The 20,581-nt window shown below is 44.6% G+C and overlaps 1 protein-coding gene across 2 annotated transcripts in view; it reads left to right on the forward strand.

Annotated features, from left to right (window-relative positions):
• The window catches only part of NRROS (negative regulator of reactive oxygen species), a 58,912-nt gene that overhangs the window by 24,903 nt on the left and 13,428 nt on the right, over positions 1-20,581 (forward strand). The window contains exon 2 of one of the 2 annotated variants that reach the window (XM_073576570.1): positions 13,901-14,027. In XM_073576570.1, coding sequence (XP_073432671.1) covers positions 13,920-14,027 — 108 coding nt within the window. In that variant the 5' untranslated portion in view covers positions 13,901-13,919. The remainder of the gene's footprint in view (positions 1-13,900; positions 14,028-20,581) is intronic. The other variant, XM_073576569.1, reaches the window with a different exon arrangement.

Here is a 20,581-nt window from a genome sequence, read left to right on the forward strand (position 1 = left end):
TGCGAATACCCTACATGTAATCAGGATCTACTTTTCAGGCACAGTGCAAAGTTCAGAAGGGAAGGAGCGCCATAATATTAGTGCAAATTTTACAATTACAGTTTGCGGTAGCCATGACCCACTGGGAGAGCCCATGAAGTTCCAGAACATCAGAACCCCCCATAAGTGACCCCATTTTACAAACTTTACCTCTAGGGGTGCAGTGATCATATTGACACCACAAGTGTCTCACAGAATTTTATATCATTGGGCTGTGAAGAAAAAATAATTACATTTTTACCACCAAAATTTAGTTTTAGCTCCAGATTTTACATGTAGAAATGGGTAAAAATGGCACCAAAATGGCTGTACAATATTGCTTAGTAGTGATGGGCGAACCCAAACAGTAAAGTTCGGGGTCCTTAACGAGCACCTACTGTTCAGGCACTGACCTCAAACACAGGAAGTCCTTGTTACTGTTAGGGTTCTGCACCCTAGATATCAGGTGTTTCGTATGCTGTCATCTGCATGACAGAGCGAGAAACACCGGTGTCTCTGATCGGCAGTAAGGTTACAACCGATCAGAGAGCTGCGGTTCTCACGCTTGTCAGTTGATGGCATGAGCCAGCAATCACGGAGGCGTTGGCTGATGTACTACTCTCATCAGCCTATGCCTGCTGTTGCTGATAACAGTGAGAGCAGGCGACACAGATGGGAGCATTCATCAGCAGGAGCCTGCGCTATAAATAAATACTTTTTTTTTTTAAAAATGACTTGGGGTCTGTTTTAATTGTGATAATAAATAAAAAAAATAGCAGCCCGGAGCTGCCCCCCAAAAAGCACATCATTTATTAGATGCGCTAATTCTGACGCTTCCCACTTGCCCTGTGGTGGTGGCAAGTGGGGTAATATTTGTGGGTTTGATGTCACCTTTGTATTATCAGGTGACATCAAGCCCACAGGTTAGTAATGGAGAAGCATCTATGAGACACCTATCCATTACTGACCGCATAGTCATATTGCAAATAAAAACACCCAGAACAAAGTCCTTCATTTGAAATGAAATCAACACCGTTTTACAAATTTAAAAAAAGTTATACTCACCGTATGCCCATTTCACCTTAGTCCCCTGTAAAAAAAACAGATAAGCTCATTGAGGTCACCACAGTTCATAATCCCAGCTCACAGTGAAGTGTGGGAACACAGTATCAGTGACTTGATGATGTCATCGCTAGTCACTGAGGCTGCGTTCCCTCATTCTCCTATGGTTTTCAGTCTGGACGGTCGCATCATGGCACTGTGCAGATTGTAAATCACATATCACAGACAAGGATTATGGCATGTTACATCTTCACTTCAGACAGGTGAGGGATATTGTTGCTTAGTATTTTTCTTTTTTTACAGGAGACAAAGACATTGATCGAATGAGCGTAAGGTTAGTATTTTTGTTGTTTATGATTTTCTGTTTTTTTAAAGGAGACAAAGACTTCAATGGATTGGGCATAAGGTGAGCATTTAGGGGGTGAAACTTCTGGGATCAGTGCAGGCAGTGAGTACTGGGTCTCAGCAGTGATATCAACTGATCATTTGGCTGCAATCAGTCACGTGTGCATGCCTTCAGTGCGAGCAATATCACCAAGTCGTACCCAGTACATCCAAGGTTGGAAAGTACTTCCCAATCATGCCATACTGGGTATGTCAAAGGTTGGGAAGGGGTTAAATAAAGTGATTATTACTGATAAGGACACTGACTGGTTAGTGCTTCCCATACTTTGCAAATTTGATTACATATAGCTTATTACAAAGTGCCCAATAAACTCAATGAGAACAGATAGATGTGCATAGTCTATCAGAGACTAGCTCACATTGCGCTTAAAGTGACTAGTTGACTTTTGTGAAATCTGCTGTGGTGCTGCGTCATTGGAAGACACAGTCTACTATCTCTGAGGTTCCATCTCCAGTAGGCGTATATACCCAAAAATTATGCACAGCAGAACATATTTGCTCTGTCAACACCATTTTTGTCCATTTTGCGAGGAATTCAGATGTAAGCAACGATGTGACCACTGGGCAGGTGCCACAACGCAATGTGAAAGCAACCTTTCAAAGTCTCCTAACGGGCAGCTCACTTAATAAGTAACAACGGTAATGTCATCAGTAAGTTTACACAGATCAATTCCAACATGCAGCTTACAGTGCAAGACATAAAACTTTTGTTAACACAGGAAAAAAAGTTATTCTCGATTTGTCCTATCTTCCAATGTCTCATTGGGCTTGTCATTGTCGCTGTTGACCACAAGAGTCTACCTAATCCACCATACTAGAAAAATAAGTAATTTCAACAGGCCTCAGGGCAACCAGTCTCAGTAACCTCGGCCTCTTCAACACTAGTTTGACACTTTCACTGCCCACACCGTCTCCTTTAGATTCTCGAAGTATCTCTCTATCACCACTCATTGCTGACTTCGACAGCAATGACACATGGTTGTATAGCTACAGCTTCATTCAGTGGTCTAAATCCTCTGGCACATCAGTCTGTCCCAATAACAGTCTCACGGCAGTTTTTTTGGACCACACAGAACTGCTCCACTCTCTGTGTGGAGCAGATATCCTTACTTAGAAGCAGTGACACAGCAAAATTTTAAGATACTGGCCTCAATAATTAACATCTGCCAAAACTAACCAAGATTTTAATCTCAGTATGGTTTTCTCTTTCTACTCCTGGATACCAATGACCCCTTTTTATTTTTTTTGTAATGCTTGTAATATACCTAGAAAGTGATTCATCTTTTAAAAAGAGTAGTGAAAACAGAGGGTTGAAAAAGACTGTTAGGCCTGAGTCACACTGGCGAGGAATACGGGTGCGTGAGAGGCGCAAAAAGCACGCATTAGACACGGACCAATGATTCTCTATGGGGTCACTCGCACCAGGCGTATATTTCTCCTCAGTATCCTACGCTCCGTGCCACTCGCAGCATGCTGCGATTGTCAGCGTACTACGGCCGTAATACGCCAATGCAAGTCTATGGGTGCGCAAAAAATACGGATTACACACGGACCACACGTGTGACCTGCGAGAAATACGCACCCGGTGTCTTTTAGCAAAGCCGGCAATTCAGTGCGCTATACAGTAAACTCACACTGACAGGTTTAATAAAGAAACGAAAGAATAGATATAGACACATAGAATACATATATATATATATATATATATATATGCATTCTATGTGTTTATATCTATTCTTTCATTTCTTTATTAAAACTGTCATAGGGCTCCATTATATGTCCATTTTGCAAGCCTGCGAGAAAATCTCACCATACGGATGCCATACGGATTACATACGGATGCTGACATGCGCAAAATACGCGACCACACCTTGATTACGGATGACATACGGAGCACTGTTTAGGGGTCTGTCATCCGTATTAGGCTGGTTTCACATTTGCGTTTTTTAGCGCTGGAAAAAAACGCATACCTGCGCATGCGTTTTTTCCCCTATATTTAACATGGGTGCGCATACCTGCGCGCTGGTAAGCGCATGTATGCGATTTTCATGCGCTGCGTTTTTTTGGGGTGTGCGTTGGTATTTTCCAGACGCAGCATGTTGCATTTTTTGGCCCTGCAAAAAAGCGCATGCGCACATATGCGCACGTTTTGCGCTAAAAATGGCCATTATAGCCTATGGATGCGCATATGTGCGCACTGGCATGCTCATGTATGCGTTTTTTTGCATATGCGTTTTTTTTTTTAACCATGGAATTTAGGGGTTTGGGTTAGAGTTAGGGTTAGTTAAGGGGGTTTAGGGTTAGGGTTAGGGTCAGGGTCAGGGTTAGGGTTGGGGTTTGGGTCAGGGTTAGGGTTAAGTATGGTTTGGTTAAGGGTTAGGGTCAGGGTTAGGGTCAGGATTAGGGTTAAGTATGGTTTTGTTAAGGGTTAGGGTCAGGGTTAGGGTTAGGGTTAGGGTCAGGGTTAGGGTTAGGGTTGGGGTCAGGGTTAGGGTTAGGGTCAGGGTTAGGGTTAAGTATGGTTTTGTTAAGGGTTAGGGTCAGGGTTAGGGTCAGGATTAGGGTTAAGTATGGTTTTGTTAAGGGTTAGGGTCAGGGTTAGGGGTAGGGTTAGGGTTAGGGTCAGGGTTAGGGTTAGGGTTAGGGTCAGGGTTAGGGTTAGGGTCAGGGTTAGGGTTAAGTATGGTTTTGTTAAGGATTAGGGTCAGGGTTAGGGTCAGGATTAGGGTTAAGTATGGTTTTGTTAAGGGTTAGGGTCAGGGTTAGGGTTAGGGTTAGGGTCAGGGTTAGGGTCAGGATTAGGGTTAAGTATGGTTTGGTTAAGGGTTAGGGTCAGGGTTAGAGTTAGGGTTAGGGTCAGGGTTAGGGTTAAGTATGGTTTTGTTAAGGGTTAGGGTCAGGGTTAGGGTTAGGGTTAGGGTCAGGGTTAGGGTTAGGGTCAGGGTTAGGGTTAGGGTCAGGGTTAGGGTTAGGGTTAGGGTTAGTTAGGGTTTAGGGTTTGGGTTAGGGTTAAGTATGATTTGGTTAAGGGTTAGGGTCAGGGTTAGGGTTAGGGTTAGGGTCAGGGTTAGGGTTAGGGTTAGGGTCAGGGTTAGGGTTAGTAAAGTCATGGTTTGGGTAGTGTGAGGGGCCACCTAAAAATGTTGGAAAAAAACGCAAACGCAGTAAAAACGCACTAAAAACGCATACAAACGCATAAAAACGCTGCGTTTTTTTCATGCATGCTCATAAAAATGCTTGAAAAAAACGCAGCAGTTGTATGCTTATGTATGCGTTTTTTCAATGCGTTTTTTTGCGGGAAAAACGCGCTGCAAAAAAAAGCAAGTGTGAAACTAGCCTTACGCATGTAAAATACTGACCGTATTTTACGCAGGTTAGTGTGACTCCAGCCTTATAGGAATTCTCATACAAGAGATATTTAGAAATTGTTGCCATTCTTTCCCACTATACGAAAAACTTGTTAGGTTGAAGATTTACCCAGTTGGCCCAGCGTGCTCTGACCTTTTTAAATAAATAATACATGTTTTAGTTGATGGACTTAATGACGCGTGTGTGGATGAATTGAGGATACATGCTTGGCAGAGTCATGGGCCATAGTATCTCTGATGATTATCAGAAAAAATGGTCTGAAGTATATGTTAGTATTCATGCAAAATATAGGAACTGTTAGGAACGGCGAAACGCACTAAAAGTAATAATAAAGTGCGTTCGCCGCTCGGGGTCCACCGTGCAGTAGGTGTTACAACCGCTGCTGAGTAATGGCAGACGAGCAATATGGCGATATAATGCGCACGGGTTCAAATTCACCCGAAGTGCGCAGAGCGGGCTCTGTTCACATACAGAGGCGCCGCAACAAAAACATACAAAAAGGCTGAGCCTGAAGTGCACACGTACCGGAACTCTCGCGGAAATTACCGCGAGAATTCCGGAATTCCAGTCCGCGGGAAAATCGCATTTTAAATTCCCGCGATTTTCCCGCGGAAAAACTAGCACTTTGCAAGCGTACTTAGCTTGCAAAATGCTAGCGTTTTCCAAGCGATCTATAGCATCGCTTGGAGAACTGATTGACAGGTTGGTCACACTCGTCAAACACAGTGTTTGACAAGTGTGACCAACTTTTTACTACTGAGGCTGCCTATGCAGCATCAGTAGTAAAAGATAGTATGTAAAAAAAAAAAAAAAAACGGTGTTATTCTTACCTTCCGACGTCCCGCGCAGCCGTTCCCAGTAATCCTTTGCGAAAATGCCCGCATGACGTCCGTTCTCGCGGGATCGCGACGTCTCGCGGTAATTCGCGATGACGTCGCGTGAATGACCGCGAGACTTCGCGATCCCGCGAGAACGGACGCCATCGCGGGCATTTTCGCAAAGGATTACTGGGAACGAAAGCGTGAAGAGAAGCGGGAAGACTGCGCGGGACGTCGGAGGGTGAGAATAACAATATTTTTTATTTTTAAATTCTATTTTTTACAGGGATATGGTACCCAAAGCCCGGAGGACAGTCTCCTTTCCTCCGGACCGTGGGTACCATCCGCAAATGTTCTGCTTACTTTCCGCATGGTGGGCACAGCCACATGCGGGAAGTAAGCGGAACAATGCATTCCTATGGGTGCGGGATCGCCGCGATTCCGCAAATTAATGAGCATGCTGCGGTTTTTACCGCGAAGCAATTCCGCCGCGGTAAAAACCGCAGCATTAGCACAGCATTGCGGAATCCCATAGGAATGCATGGGATGCTTATTTTTTGCGTTTTCGCGGCAAAATAGCGCGGTTAAAACCGCCGCGGAAACGCGAAAAAAACGCCACGTGTGAACTCAGCCTTAGAGTCACAGGCCTCAGGTAAATGCACACAAGGTATCAGGTCACAGGAGCAGGAACTAAGACAGAGGGGCTGCGTCCGTCTAGATCTACCGTGTGTGCGGCGTCGCTACTGCGAACGCCAAGAAGGGCTGCAACTGCAGCGCGGCGCAGGACACTGCCGCTGGACGACACAGCTACAAAGCAGGTGCTATGTCAGACGCTAGCGCAGAGGTGCGGTGTGCACAGTGGCCTAAGGCTTGCCACAGACTGGCGCAGACTACTGAACTAATTCCCTAACCACATGCCTAATATCAGAGGGAAGGGGTTTCATAATAAGTCAGTCACCAGAATCAAACATCCGTCACCATTAACACATAGCAGTATAGTCTATACTAGCGCATGGCGGAATGGCCATGCGCACTTTTTATAGCTGTGCGGGACCTTCCAGATCTCCGAGATGGACCAATGAGATCTGGAATAGGACCTGGACACATGACTCCCGATCTCCAATGGGAGATTGTCTAGTGAGCATGCCCAGTAGGAGCACAGAGGGACTTAGTCTCTGGAGTGGTCTGCTGCAAAGTAATCTCCTCTGCAGTAGAAAGACAGCAGGAGACCGCAGAATGTGAGGCTCTGGATTCCTGCAGAGCAGACGCAGAAACCTGACGCCTAACATTACCCCCCCTCCTAGGGCCCCCTCCTCTCTGAGTCTTTCAATCCACCTCCCTGTGCCCATCAGAGGCATAGGTCTCAGACTCGTCTGAAGGCAAGTCTGGTGTCCCGGTAGGTGACACGGAAAAGCGGGACACTTGAAAGGTATCAGAGGTGGCAAGATCGCCAGGTTTAAGAAGGGACATGTGGGAGACCACGGGAGTGGAAAAACCGCCCGGAGCATAAGTTGAAGTGGGACGCCGCGGTGTGTCGGCGGACGTCTCCACTCTCTGTTTAAGGAAGCTTACCCGAGCACACGAGGCACATGCCTGAATATATTTTTTAATGTCCCGAGCCCTGTACAGCCACCAATACGACCCTGCCAGGAGTTTTGTGGTCTGCATGTAGCCACAGAGACCACCTGCCCTGGATGCGTGTGCCCACGCGAGAACCTTCAGCCGAAGGCGAGGGGGGACAAAGGTCTTGCCTGGTGGCACAGAGTTTGGCCATTACGGGGCCCCGTTATCCTGGTAAACAGAGTGCTGACAGTGGCAGCCGCAAGTGGAGCTTAGAGCCGGACGCGCCTCGAGATTGGCGAGAGACACCTCAATGGGCTCTGGGAGTGAACACTCTGGCTCGGGTGATTCCAGAGGTTCAAAGAGGTTGGGAGCCGGAGTAACCTTCCGTCTGGATGGAGCACGCTCCAGCCCACACTCCGAAAAACAGAGATCAATGCAGGTGGCAATGGCAATCAGCTCCTCCAGACTTGCAGGAACCTCTCTGTTAGAAAGAGCATCCTTAACATGCTCAGCTAAACCTCTCCAAAACACATGGATGAGGGCTTTCTCAGACCACTCCAGCTCGGAAGTCAGTGACTGAAAACGAACGGCATACTGACTAACCGAGAGGGATCCCTGAGTCAAAGCCAGTAGCTGTAGAGAGGTGTCGTGCGTGACCCGTGGTCCCAGGAAGACCTGCTTAATAGCTGTTAAAAACTGAGCAGCGGTCCAAACCTCTGGGTCACCACGCTCCCATAGTGGCGTAGCCCACTCCAACGCCTTGCCCGACTGAAGGGAAACAATAAACCCCACCTTGGCACGCTCCGTAAGGAATCGCGCAGCCAGTAACTCCAGCTGGATAGAGCACTGGCTGACGAAACCCCTACAGGAGGCACCATCGTCAGAAAATTTATCGGGCAACGGGAGGCGGGTAACTGTCGACGCGGGGGAGGACATGGACGAGAAACCGCCTCTGCGATCGCCTGTACAGCAGCCTCCGAAGACTTCGCCGCTGCGATAACACTCTCAAGAGTAGCCGACCGGCCCTCTAGCTGGCGAATGCACTGAATGAGTTGCTGCTGATCTGCCATCACTAGCCAGACCCTGACGCTAGCATAATGTTAGGAACGGCGGAACGCACTAAATAAAAATAATAATAAAGTGCGTTTGCTGCTCGGGGTCCACCGTGCAGTAGGTGTTACAACCGCTGCTGAGTAATGGCAGACGAGCAATATGGCGATATAAGGCGCACGGGTTCAACTTCACCCGAAGTGCGCAGAGCGGGCTCTGTTCACACACAGAGGCGCCGCAACAAAAACATACAAAAAGGCTGAGCCTGTTAGAGTCACAGGTCTCAGGTAAATGCATGCACGGTATAAAGTCACAGGAGCAGGAACTAAGACAGAGGGGCTGCGTCCGTCTAGACCTACCGTGTGTGCGGCATCGCTACTGCGAACGCAAAGAAGGGCTGCAACTGCAGCGCGGCGCAGGACACTGCCGCCGGATGACACAGCTACAAAGCAAGCGCTATGGCGGACGCTAGCGCAGAGGTGCGGTGTACACAGTGGCCTAAGGCTTGCCACAGACTGGCGCAGACTACTGAACTAATTCCCTAACCACATGCGTAATATCAGAGGGAAGGGGTTTCATAATAAGTCAGTCACCAGAATCATATGTCCGTCACCATTCACACATAGCAGTATAGTCTATACTAGCGCATGGCGGAACGGCCATGCGCACTTTTTATAGCCGTGCGGGACCTTCCAGATCTCCGAGATGGACCAATGAGATCTGGAACAGGACCTGAACACATGACTCCCGACTCCAATGGGAGATCGTCTCGTGAGCATGCCCAGTAGGAGCACAGAGGGACTTAGTCTCTGGAGTGGTCTGCTGCAAAGTAATCTCCTCTGCAGTAGAAAGACAGCAGGAGACCGCAGAATATGAGGCTCTGGATTTCTGCAGAGCAGACGCAGAAACCTGACGCCTAACAGGAACATGTTCACAATGGCCACTAAACACACAAAACCATAGATAGAAACAAAATGAACATAAAACCTGTAAGTAAATAAGTAAAAGCAATAGTGCATATAAATAACCTAGGGCACTTAGTAAACACCATTTTTTATTAAAAATAAAAAAAAAGAGGAAAAGCCATTCCATCAGCGTCAAGGTGTATCGAAATCGAGATGGTCCTAAACTCTCCTTTTTTTTACGCTGCCTGTGTAAGCATGTGACTTGTGAGTTTATTTGTACTAAAAGTGTGAAGGAGTAAAAGAGTATTGCTGCCCTTGCTGAGTGAGAAAGTGCAGAGCACAGATGTTTCCACAGAAGAGTGAGTGCTTGAGGAGGAAAGAGTCCTTTGATTGTGAGCTTTGAGTTACCCAAAGAAGTAGCCTAAGATTTTGATGAGGCCACCAGAGAGAGAATTGTGGGTGGAAATGCCATTAAGGCCGGGTTCACACTTGCGAGTGCAATTCGAGAAACTCGCGCAAGTGTCTCACCTCAATACCCAGCATTGCTTCCGACACTCGGGACTGGAGTGTGCGGCTGCAAGTATTTCTATGCAGCTGAAGCTCTGATCTGAACTTCCGGCGGCAGTGCCGGGTATTGAGGTGAGAGACTTGCGCGAGTTTCTCGCATTGCACTTGCAAGTGTGACCCCGGCCTAAGACCTGAAAATGTCAGGTAGGTCCTGAGACTTGAAGGCATGAGGGAACCTTATGTTTAATCCCACCAGACTTTGTCCAAGAGGGCAACAGCCATGTGGGAAAAACAAAATGTCTGAGAAAAAGAGGAAAGATGCGGCTGAATGGACGGTGAAGGAAAATAAGCCAAACAGAAGTAAAAACAAGTTTGAACTCTTTTCTGTCCATGTCCTTGCCTGCTTGTTTGGGTAACAGTCTGGCCATATGGTCTAGCCTATTGTTGGTAGGGGAACACTAAAACAGCTCTTACAAGTTACATCAATGTTTATAAGAAGGTTTCAAATGTAGTCCTCCTTTATCAGGTGTCTGAAACACAACGCCCCCGATGCTGTCTTCTCAAGTCCACAGGGCACTGGAGCTCCACAGACATCCTCAGGGCAAAAGAAAGCAGGAGAAGCATGCTTTTCCAAGGAAGTTATGCAAATTGTGTCTTCAGAGAGGAAGAGGACTAGAACTCTAGTGCCACCTATTGGAAGTAGCAATCCTAAAAGTCAATGTCGACCCTTTAACAAGCCTTGTTACATGACTTAGGATAAAAGCCAAGCCAGCATCTCAATTTGCAGACACTGTGTTTCGGGGTACTGCACCTTGTCAGTGCAAAGAGTGAGATCTGGTTTGGCTGTGAGAGAGGCGTCTAACTGATATCCAAGAAGTATCATTTCTCCTTGCAGAGAATGATATGCTAAGCATGTCGAGATGAGGCGATTTAAAGCCACAATGCTCCTCTGGGAAATATGCTAATTAGGCAAATTGTCTCTTCAGAAAGGAAGAGAACTAGAACTCTAGTGCCACCTATTGGAAGTAGCAATCTTAAAAGTCAATGTCAACCCTTTAACGAGCCTTGTTACATGACTTAGGATAAAAGCCAAGCCAGAATCTCAATTTGCAGACACTGTATTTCAGGGTACTGCCCCTCGTCAGTGCAAAGTGTGAGAATTGGTTTGGCTGTGAGAGAGGCGTCTGACCGATATCCATGAAGTATAATTTCTCGCTTTAACATTTCCCTGATTTTTCATGTCCTAATAGACAATAGGCCATTAGGATGTAAAAGGGCAGTGATTAATAACCATGCGATCATAATTCTAGGGTGAATGCTGCATAGCAGTCTTTAGGTCCCCCTGCTAGCAGAGATGGAGCAGAGGGAATTCATTGTTGCTAGCATTTGCAGCAGCTCAATTAACTCAATTCATTAATCAATTTACTTTCTGCTGTCAAAGAGTGTGATAGAGAGATTGCTCCCTATTGTCATTCCATTGGCTTCTTGCTGTGCAATCGTAGGGAGCCGATGATTGCTATAGACCATAGAACCTAATATACTGTGTAAGGGTACGTTTACACTTAGCGACACTCCAGCGTTCCAAACAATGATACGACCTGGTAAGGATCGCTGGTACGTCGCTACATGGTCGCTAGTAAGCTGTCAAACAGGCAGACCTACTCAACGACGCAGCAACGATACGGCGATCCATATAACGACCGCGGCGGTCGTTGGGACCTTGTCACACAGCAGCTTTTCTGACGACTCACGCCTGCATCCCTGAGTTCTGCGTCGCCAACTAGGTCTCTCGTCGGCGTCAAACACAGCAATGCATGCTGGCCAGCGGGACGCCAATGATCAAAAAATGGCCTAGGACATTCGAGCACGATCAGCGATATCCAGCGGGGGAGCCGGTTGCCACTATGTGTCACATGTAGCGAGATCGCTGGTGAGGTCGCTGTTTCAGCGATTTCGCTAACGATCTCGTTATGTGAGACGGGGCCTTAAGAGACCAGGTCTATTAAATAGGCTGTCAGTGTAAACAATTGATCAAGGTCTGACACAGACATAATAGGGCTCCAGTGCAAAAACAATATATGGGCTTTTTTCAGTCTTTTTTAGCTCATGATAATGCACATCTCCACCTGCTTTGGAGGTGGTAGTGACTCCCTTACCTCCTAGGCCCTTGTGCAGCTGCACTGATTCCAACAATCATATGTTTGCACTGGGTAATGCTCTGTACTGCATATTTAGTGCAGAGCATTAGCATTGTGACCCCTTGTGGGACTAATACATATTTTAAAAAAAACCTTTTTAAAGAGTTGTCCAGGTTTAACATAAAATTCTGCAGTCACTTTATGTGAATCCTCACACTGCGCTGTGAGGATTCTCCAGTTCCGGCGGTGAGATCAGGAGGTCATGTGACCACAAGTACAGCTCTGGCAAAAATTAAGAGACCACTGCACAGTTTTATAAAAAATCAGCTTCTCTACATGTCTGACAGCCATTCCATTCCAGTGTCAGTTGAATTCCAACCAGAGTACACCTCATTCTACTTAATGTGCTTCTGATTAGGTGATCACCTGAACCAAATCTTATTTAACAAAGGAAAGTATGAAAAAACCCTGCTGTGGTGTTCACAATCCTCTTGCAATAGGGCAAGCTGGATGACGAAACAAGTGCTAGTAATATCCCAAAAGTAATAGGAATGACAAAATAACTTTTAACCATGCCAAAGGAGTTGAAAAGAAAAGTCTTGAGTGAGGAAAAGAAGGGCTCAATTCTGGCTTTACTAGCGTAGGGATACAGTGAACATCATGTTGCCTCCATCCTTAAAATTTCTAAGACAGTAGTCCATTACAACGAGGTCAAGCAGCAGACATTGGGGACAACAAAGCTACAGACTGGCAGAGGGCGAAAACGACTCTCCACTGACAGGGATAACCGTCATCTTTTTCGAATGTCACTCAGCAACCGTAGGATGACATCAAGTGACCTACAAAAGGAATGGCAAATGGCAGCTGGGGTGAAGTGCACGGCAAGAACAGTTCGGAACTGCTCCTAGAGGCCGGGCTCAAGTCATGTAAAGCTAGAAAAAAGCCTTTCATCAATGAAAAGCAAAGGAGAGCCAGGCTGAAGTTTGCCAAAGACCATAATGACTGGACCACAGAGGACTGGAGTAAGTTAATCTCTGATGAGTCTAATTTTCAGCTTTGCCCAACACCTGGTGGTCTAATGGTTAGAAGGAGACCAGGAGAGGCGTATAAGCTACAGTGTCTTGCACCCACTGTGAAATTTGGTTGAGGATCAGTGATGATATGGGGATGCTTCAGTAAAGCTGGAATTGGGCAGGTTAATCTTTGCGAAGGATGTATGAATCAAGCTGCATACAAGGTTAGCCTAGAAAAACAGTTGATTCCTTCTGCTCAGGCAATGTTCCCCAACTCTGAGGACTGTTTTTTCCAGCAGAACAATGCGCCATGCCACACAGCTAGGTCAATCAATGTGTGGATGAAGGACCACCACATCAAATCCCTGTTATGGCCAGCCCAATTTCCAGGCCTGAACCCCATTGAAAACCTCTGGAATGTAATCAAGATGAAGATGTATAGTCACAAGCCATCAAACAAAGAAGAACTGCTTAAATTTTTGTACCAGGAGTGGCAAAATGTCATCCAAAAGCAGTGTCAAAGACTGGTGGTAAGCAGCCAAGACGCATGAAAGCTGTGACTAAAAATCATGGTTATTCCACAAAATATTGATTTCTGAACTCTTCCAGAGTGAAAACATTAGTATTGTTGTTTCTAAATGATTATGAACTTGTTTTCTTTGCATTATTTGAGGTCTGAAAGCACTGTTTTTTTTTAATTTTGACCATTTCTCCTTTTCAGAAAAGAAATACAAACTTTATTGCTTGGAAATTCGGAGACATGTTGTCAGAAGTTTAAAGACTAAAAGAACAATTTACATTTTACTCAAAAATATAAAGAGAAAAATCAGACAAACTTAACATTTGAAAGTGGTCTCTTAATTTTTGCCAGAGCTGTATATATTATTATTATTTATTTTTTTTATCACCAGTGTTTGTCTCAGTTTTTTTTTTACTAACTTCTACTTACATGTATAGGAAAAATATGGTAAGATATCATCCTGTAAATGTGTCCTGAATAGCACATTGAGCTGTGATACCACAGTAATCATGACTGTCTCCTTTTCCTTCAGCAGGACATCTACTGATGATATGGCCATTGTGTCCTTTTGCTGCTTATTGAGTTACATGTCCATTTTATTACACTGGAGGAATATTGCTGATGGAGCAAAACATTTATCACCAAGCGGCTGCCAGCTGGTAAGTATGGCTATCCCAAACTGGATCCATTCATTATGGTAGAGTCTGTGCATCCAATCAGCATTTTATAGACACTACTGTATGCATTATTTTTTTGACAAATTTAACACAGGTCTATGGGAGGAAGCAGCTTCATATGTCCAAGGGTTATCAGTTTCATTATCTATTAATGTGCAACCTTTTATCTTCCATATATGTAAATCATACAAGTCATATAAAACAAACTAATAAAGGCCGCACTTTTGTAACATACTTGTTCAGCATAACTTTAAAGGGTGTCTGTCCGCAGATTTTTTCTATGTAATCTGAGGACAGCATGAGGTAAGGGTTAAAACACAGAACTGTGTACATAAAAATCCCCTTAAAACACAATTTTATTAATGATCATAAAACACACCTTCCCAGTGACGTTGAAAAAATGTCAAAAATTAGACCTAGTATAAGGTGCTGCATAGCCCTACATTAAGGCCTAACTGATACCTTCCTATCCGTGGAGGTTGGCACCCTAATAGTACGATATTGGCGCCCCCACTCAACGAGGACTATCCCTCACTTCCCTAGTGATCCCTAGTATCACAGAGGGGAAAACAATTTCCAAGATAGAACAGTAATGAAAAGATCAGAATGCCCTAGGACTTATGCAGACCAAACAGATAATACAGCAATAAAAACATTTACCACATCATGATATCATGTGACCCACAAAGATAGCAGCTATTCTCGCTTGGAGAGATAAACATCCTCAGATACAATCAGCAATTAATAAAAGGTCACTTATCATGTCTCATGGGGGACCCTCAACGCGTTTCCCCGCCGTAGCGGTTCATCAGGAGGAATAGTCCTATCAAAGATATTGTTGCTGCTTCATGCCTGATACCTTCAATAATAATGGCACCAGAAGTCTAGGAAACCGGATTTAAATAACCGGTGTGATTGTATTGCATACCACCCACAATCCGGCAGTCCAATCGGTGTGAAGATGTAAATAACTAAGAGCCAGGTGTGCAGCAAAAAATGTCATATACCTGAGAGCCCGCCGCTGCATTCGAAATTCAAAGCGGAAGGGGGGTCATTAGCGTGCGTTCCACCGTGGGGCGTATCCAATATGGCGCCCATACTTCCGGTCGCGCAACCCCCTCAGCGGGCTGTAGCCTCCGGAACCATCCTGTGCGGGCAGGACGGAGGGGAATCAAAAATGGCGCCGGAACTTCCGGTCACATGTTTCCCCTTTGCTCCCGGACACGCCCATAGTAACCAGCAATGGACGCATCACCAATGGGGCCGGACCTTCCGATCACATGTTTTCTCCCTGCTCAATGATGTAACCATAGAAACAGGCAGAGCGCATCACATGAGATCGCCAGAAAATAAAGAGTCTGCCCGCAATACAATGTCCCAGGAGTCAGATTTATCACAGTCAGGATAACCCCAATAAATCTAGTAGTACCAATGTCCTCATATTCGGCATAATGCTGCACATCAGAAATTCAAAGAATATAGAAAAATAAAAATATGTGCATATTGCTATGCGATAAGTCAAATCAACCATACAATGTGGTCCATGCCATACAGGCATCATCCAATATGCCAGACATATAGAGCCCCTTATCATAACCCCCTATAACAGAAAAAGGGCAAGTTCAGCCAACCAGAGAATCAAAAGATCATAAAAAACATGCATATGAGATGCATTCATTCATCCCATTAGGGAAGACCGATTGCAGTCTGAACATCCATTCACACTCCCGTCTCAGAATTAAATTGTCCAGATTACCTCCCCTAGCCCTTGGTTTGATTAGTTCAATCATATTAAAGGTGATGTCACCCATTCGACCCTGATGTATACCATTGATGTGTCTGGCGACAGGGGTATCACGTTTATTTCTGATATCCCCCAGGTGTTCACCCACCCTCACCCTTAATTCTCTAGTGGTTTTTCCCACATAGTCCAATGGGCAGGTACACGTAGCCTTATAGACCAGACCTATAGATACTGTCAGGGACACTGTTGTCAGACTTATTGGCACTTATGATGGTCAGTCAGACAGGGTGTACCATGTTCTTAAAAAGCACTGGGGGATACTCTTAGCTGACCCGAATTTGAAGGGGCTGGTACCATCTAAACCCTCTATTACATATAGAAAAGGGAGATCTATAGGGGATCGGCTTGTGCACAGCCTCTATCAAAGACCCAAGGGAACGGGTACATGGTTAGATAGAAAACCTTTGGGCTTCTTCAAGTGTGGGGACTGGTACCAAATGCAAATATATGCTTCAATGTAAGGCCTTTATGAGTTCACACAATGGTAAGACCTTTTATCTGAGGGATTTTGGAAACTGTAAATCAACAGGTCTGGTCTATAAGGCTACGTGTACCTGCCCATTGGACTATGTGGGAAAAACCACTAGAGAATTAAGGGTGAGGGTGGGTGAACACCTGGGGGATATCAGAAATAAACGTGATACCCCTGTCGCCAGACACATCAATGGTATACATCAGGGTCGAATGGATGACATCACCTTTAATATGATTGAACTAATCAAACCAAGGGCTAGGGGAGGTAATCTGGACAATTTAATTCTGAGACGGGAGTGTGAATGGATGTTCAGACTGCAATCGGTCTTCCCTAATGGGATGAATGAATGCATCTCATATGCCTGTTTTTTATGATCTTTTGATTCTCTGGTTGGCTGAACTTGCCCTTTTTCTGTTATAGGGGGTTATGATAAGGGGCTCTATATGTCTGGCATATTGGATGATGCCTGTATGGCATGGACCACATTGTATGGTTGATTTGACTTATCGCATAGCAATATGCACATATTTTTATTTTTCTATATTCTTTGAATTTCTGATGTGCAGCATTATGCCGAATATGAGGACATTGGTACTACTAGATTTATTGGGGTTATCCTGACTGTGATAAATCTGACTCCTGGGACATTGTATTGCGGGCAGACTCTTTATTTTCTGGCGATCTCATGTGATGCGCTCTGCCTGTTTCTATGGTTACATCATTGAGCAGGGAGAAAACATGTGATCGGAAGGTCCGGCCCCATTGGTGATGCGTCCATTGCTGGTTACTATGGGCGTGTCCGGGAGCAAAGGGGAAACATGTGACCGGAAGTTCCGGCGCCATTTTTGATTCCCCTCCGTCCTGCCCGCACAGGATGGTTCCGGAGGCTACAGCCCGCTGAGGGGGTTGCGCGACCGGAAGTATGGGCGCCATATTGGATACGCCCCACGGTGGAACGCACGCTAATGACCCCCCTTCCGCTTTGAATTTCGAATGCAGCGGCGGGCTCTCAGGTATATGACATTTTTTGCTGCACACCTGGCTCTCAGTTATTTGCATCTTCACACCGATTGGACTGCCGGATAGTGGGTGGTATGCAATACAATCACACCGGTTATTTAAATCCGGTTTCCTAGACTTCTGGTGCCATTATTATTGAAGGTATCAGGCATGAAGCAGCAACAATATCTTTGATAGGACTATTCCTCCTGATGAACCGCTACGGCGGGGAAACGCGTTGAGGGTCCCCCATGAGACATGATAAGTGACCTTTTATTAATTGCTGATTGTATCTGAGGATGTTTATCTCTCCAAGTGAGAATAGCTGCTATCTTTGTGGGTCACATGATATCATGATGTGGTAAATGTTTTTATTGCTGTATTATCTGTTTGGTCTGCATAAGTCCTAGGGCATTCTGATCTTTTCATTACTGTTCTATCTTGGAAATTGTTTTCCCCTCTGTGATACTAGGGATCACTAGGGAAGTGAGGGATAGTCCTCGTTGAGTGGGGGCGCCAATATCGTACTATTAGGGTGCCAACCTCCACGGATAGGAAGGTATCAGTTAGGCCTTAATGTAGGGCTATGCAGCACCTTATACTAGGTCTAATTTTTGACATTTTTTCAACGTCACTGGGAAGGTGTGTTTTATGATCATTAATAAAATTGTGTTTTAAGGGGATTTTTATGTACACTAAGTTTTTTCCAATCTCCATGAATTAGTGATTTTTTCTGGTTTAAAACACAGAACTCAATGATGTATCACATGTCAAGCTGTGTGCTGTTGTTTTCTTTGAAGGTTTAATCTATCAGACAAGCTGGCACTCATCCCACTCTGCCCCCTCCTGTGATAAGCCATGCAAGCTCTATGGACATTGTACACAGAGAGCCCGGTGTGGGCGGGGTTAGCTTTCTCAGCTCTGCTGCATGGCTCAATCTAAGACCTCTGATTGTGTGAGAACAGCTGCACCCAGTAATGTAAGTGATACATCTTTAGATTTGGGGTCTCTTTGCAGATGAGGTAGCAAAAATCTGCTGACAGATTCTCATTAAACCCTTCCAGGCCAGGAGATTTTAGATTTTTGGGTTTTTGTTTTTTCCTCCCTTTCTTCCAATAGCTCTAATTTTTTTTTTTATTTTGGATGGGTTTTTTTTAACTGTATTCATTGTTTACTAAAAATGACCTGCCAACATGATTCTCCAGGTCAGTATGATTTCACTGATACCAAACTTTTATCTTTTTTTTTATTAGGTGGAGCAAAAAATTTAGATACTCATAAAAAAATTGTTGCTTGTTTCACCATATTTAAATACTTGCAACATTTTTATTTTTTGGTTGATGGAGCTGTGTGAGGGATTGTTGTTTGCGTGACGATCTGGCACTTATTTAGATACCCTTTCTCATTACGGTGTTTACCAGTCAGGTTAATTAAATTAATTTTATATTTTGATAGATGAGACTTTTATGGTCACAGAAATTGCACATATGTATATTTTTTTAAATTTTTTATCATTCTTTATTTTTAATGGTAAAAATGGTAGTTGATTAAAACTTTTATATTTTTACACTTTAAAAAAAAATTGTCATTGTTCAGTCTCTTGCACTGTATACTGCAGTATCAGAGTATTGCAATACTGTATATAGTAAAAATCACAGTCTCCCATTAACGCCAGCCACGGGACCTTCCTTCCACTTTAAACGCTGTCGTCAGAGATTAAGGCTGAGTTCACATGTCGCTTTTTTTTGCGTTTTCGCAGCGGTTTTAAACGCGCGATTTTGCCGCGAAAAATAAGCATCCCATGCATTCCTATGGGATTCCGCCATGCTGTGCTAATGCTGAGGTTTTTTTCCACGGCAGAATCGCTTTGCGGTAAAAAACGCAGCATGCTCATTAATTTAGCGGAATCGCGGCGATTCCGCCCACATAGGAATGCATTGTTCTGCATGTGATAAGTAAGCAGAACATTTGCTGATGGTACCCACGGTCCGGAAGAGAGGAGACTGTCCTCCGGGCTCTGGGTACCATATCCCTGTAAAAAATAGAATTAAAATAAAAAATATTGTTATTCTCACCTTCCAGCGTCCTGCACAGCTTTCCCGCCTCTCTCCACGCTCCCGGTCCCAGTAATCCTTTGCGAGAATGACTGCGATGATGTCGCGATCTCACGGGAGCGCGAAGTCTCACGGTCATTCGCGCAAAGGATTACTGGGACCGGGAGCGTGGAGAGAGGCGGGAAAGCTGTGCAGGACGCCGGAAGGTGAGAATAACAATATTTTTTAATTTTTTTATTATTTTTTACATTTTATCTTTTATTACTGATGCCACATAGGCTGCTTCAGTAGTAAAAAGTTGGTCACACTTGTCAAACACTATGTTTGACAAGTGTGACCAGCCTGTCAATCAGTTCTCCAAGCGATGCTCCAGATTGCTTGGAAAACGCTAGCATTCTGCAAGCTAATTACGCTTGCAAATTGCTAGTTTTTCCACGGGAAAATCGCGGGAATTTAAAATGCGATTTTCCCTCGGAATGGAATTCCGGAATTCTCGAGATAGCTTCTGCGAGAGTTCCGCTACGTGTGAACGTAGCCTTATAGTTGCATTTAGTTGGTTAAAAGCAGTGGATGGAGCTCGGCTTAGAGACAGATCCTGGCTGCTAAACACAGCCATTATGTGGCAGGAATGATGCAAGCTCTGATGAGGACCCAACATTGGATGTTCCAGCATGTCCAATATCGGTACAGGGTTTATAAAAAATATAAAATGAATCAACTTTCTCAAGTTGAAAATAAATGTATTCCTTGCCATGTTATTTCATAGAGACTTGTGTATCCTTAAAGGGGTATTCCCATCTCCAAGATCCTATCCCAATATATAGTAGGTTTATTAATAATAATAATAATAATAATAATAATAATATTAGCAAACATCTCCAATTACAAATGTAGTACAGTTTTTCTGATTCGCTATGTCTTTTTCCTCATGAGCAGGCATTGCAGGACCTTAGGTATCCATGGTTACGACCACTAGAAACTAGCTTGATCAGTGGGAGTAACAATGGATACCTAAGGTCCTGCAATGCCTACTCATGAGGAAAGAAACATAGCGATGCAGAAAAACTATACTACACTTCTAATTTGAGGTAATTGCTAATATCATTATACCTACTATATATTGGGTTACGATTTTGGAGATGGCAATACCCCTTTAATATTAAAGAGCACAAATAAATCCTGTGCTTGGAGTGATCCCCTGATT

The sequence above is a fragment of the Dendrobates tinctorius genome, unplaced genomic scaffold (assembly GCF_039654945.1).
Source record: "Dendrobates tinctorius isolate UK_male_01 unplaced genomic scaffold, ASM3965494v1 ptg000049l, whole genome shotgun sequence".
Taxonomy (NCBI): domain Eukaryota; kingdom Metazoa; phylum Chordata; class Amphibia; order Anura; family Dendrobatidae; genus Dendrobates; species Dendrobates tinctorius.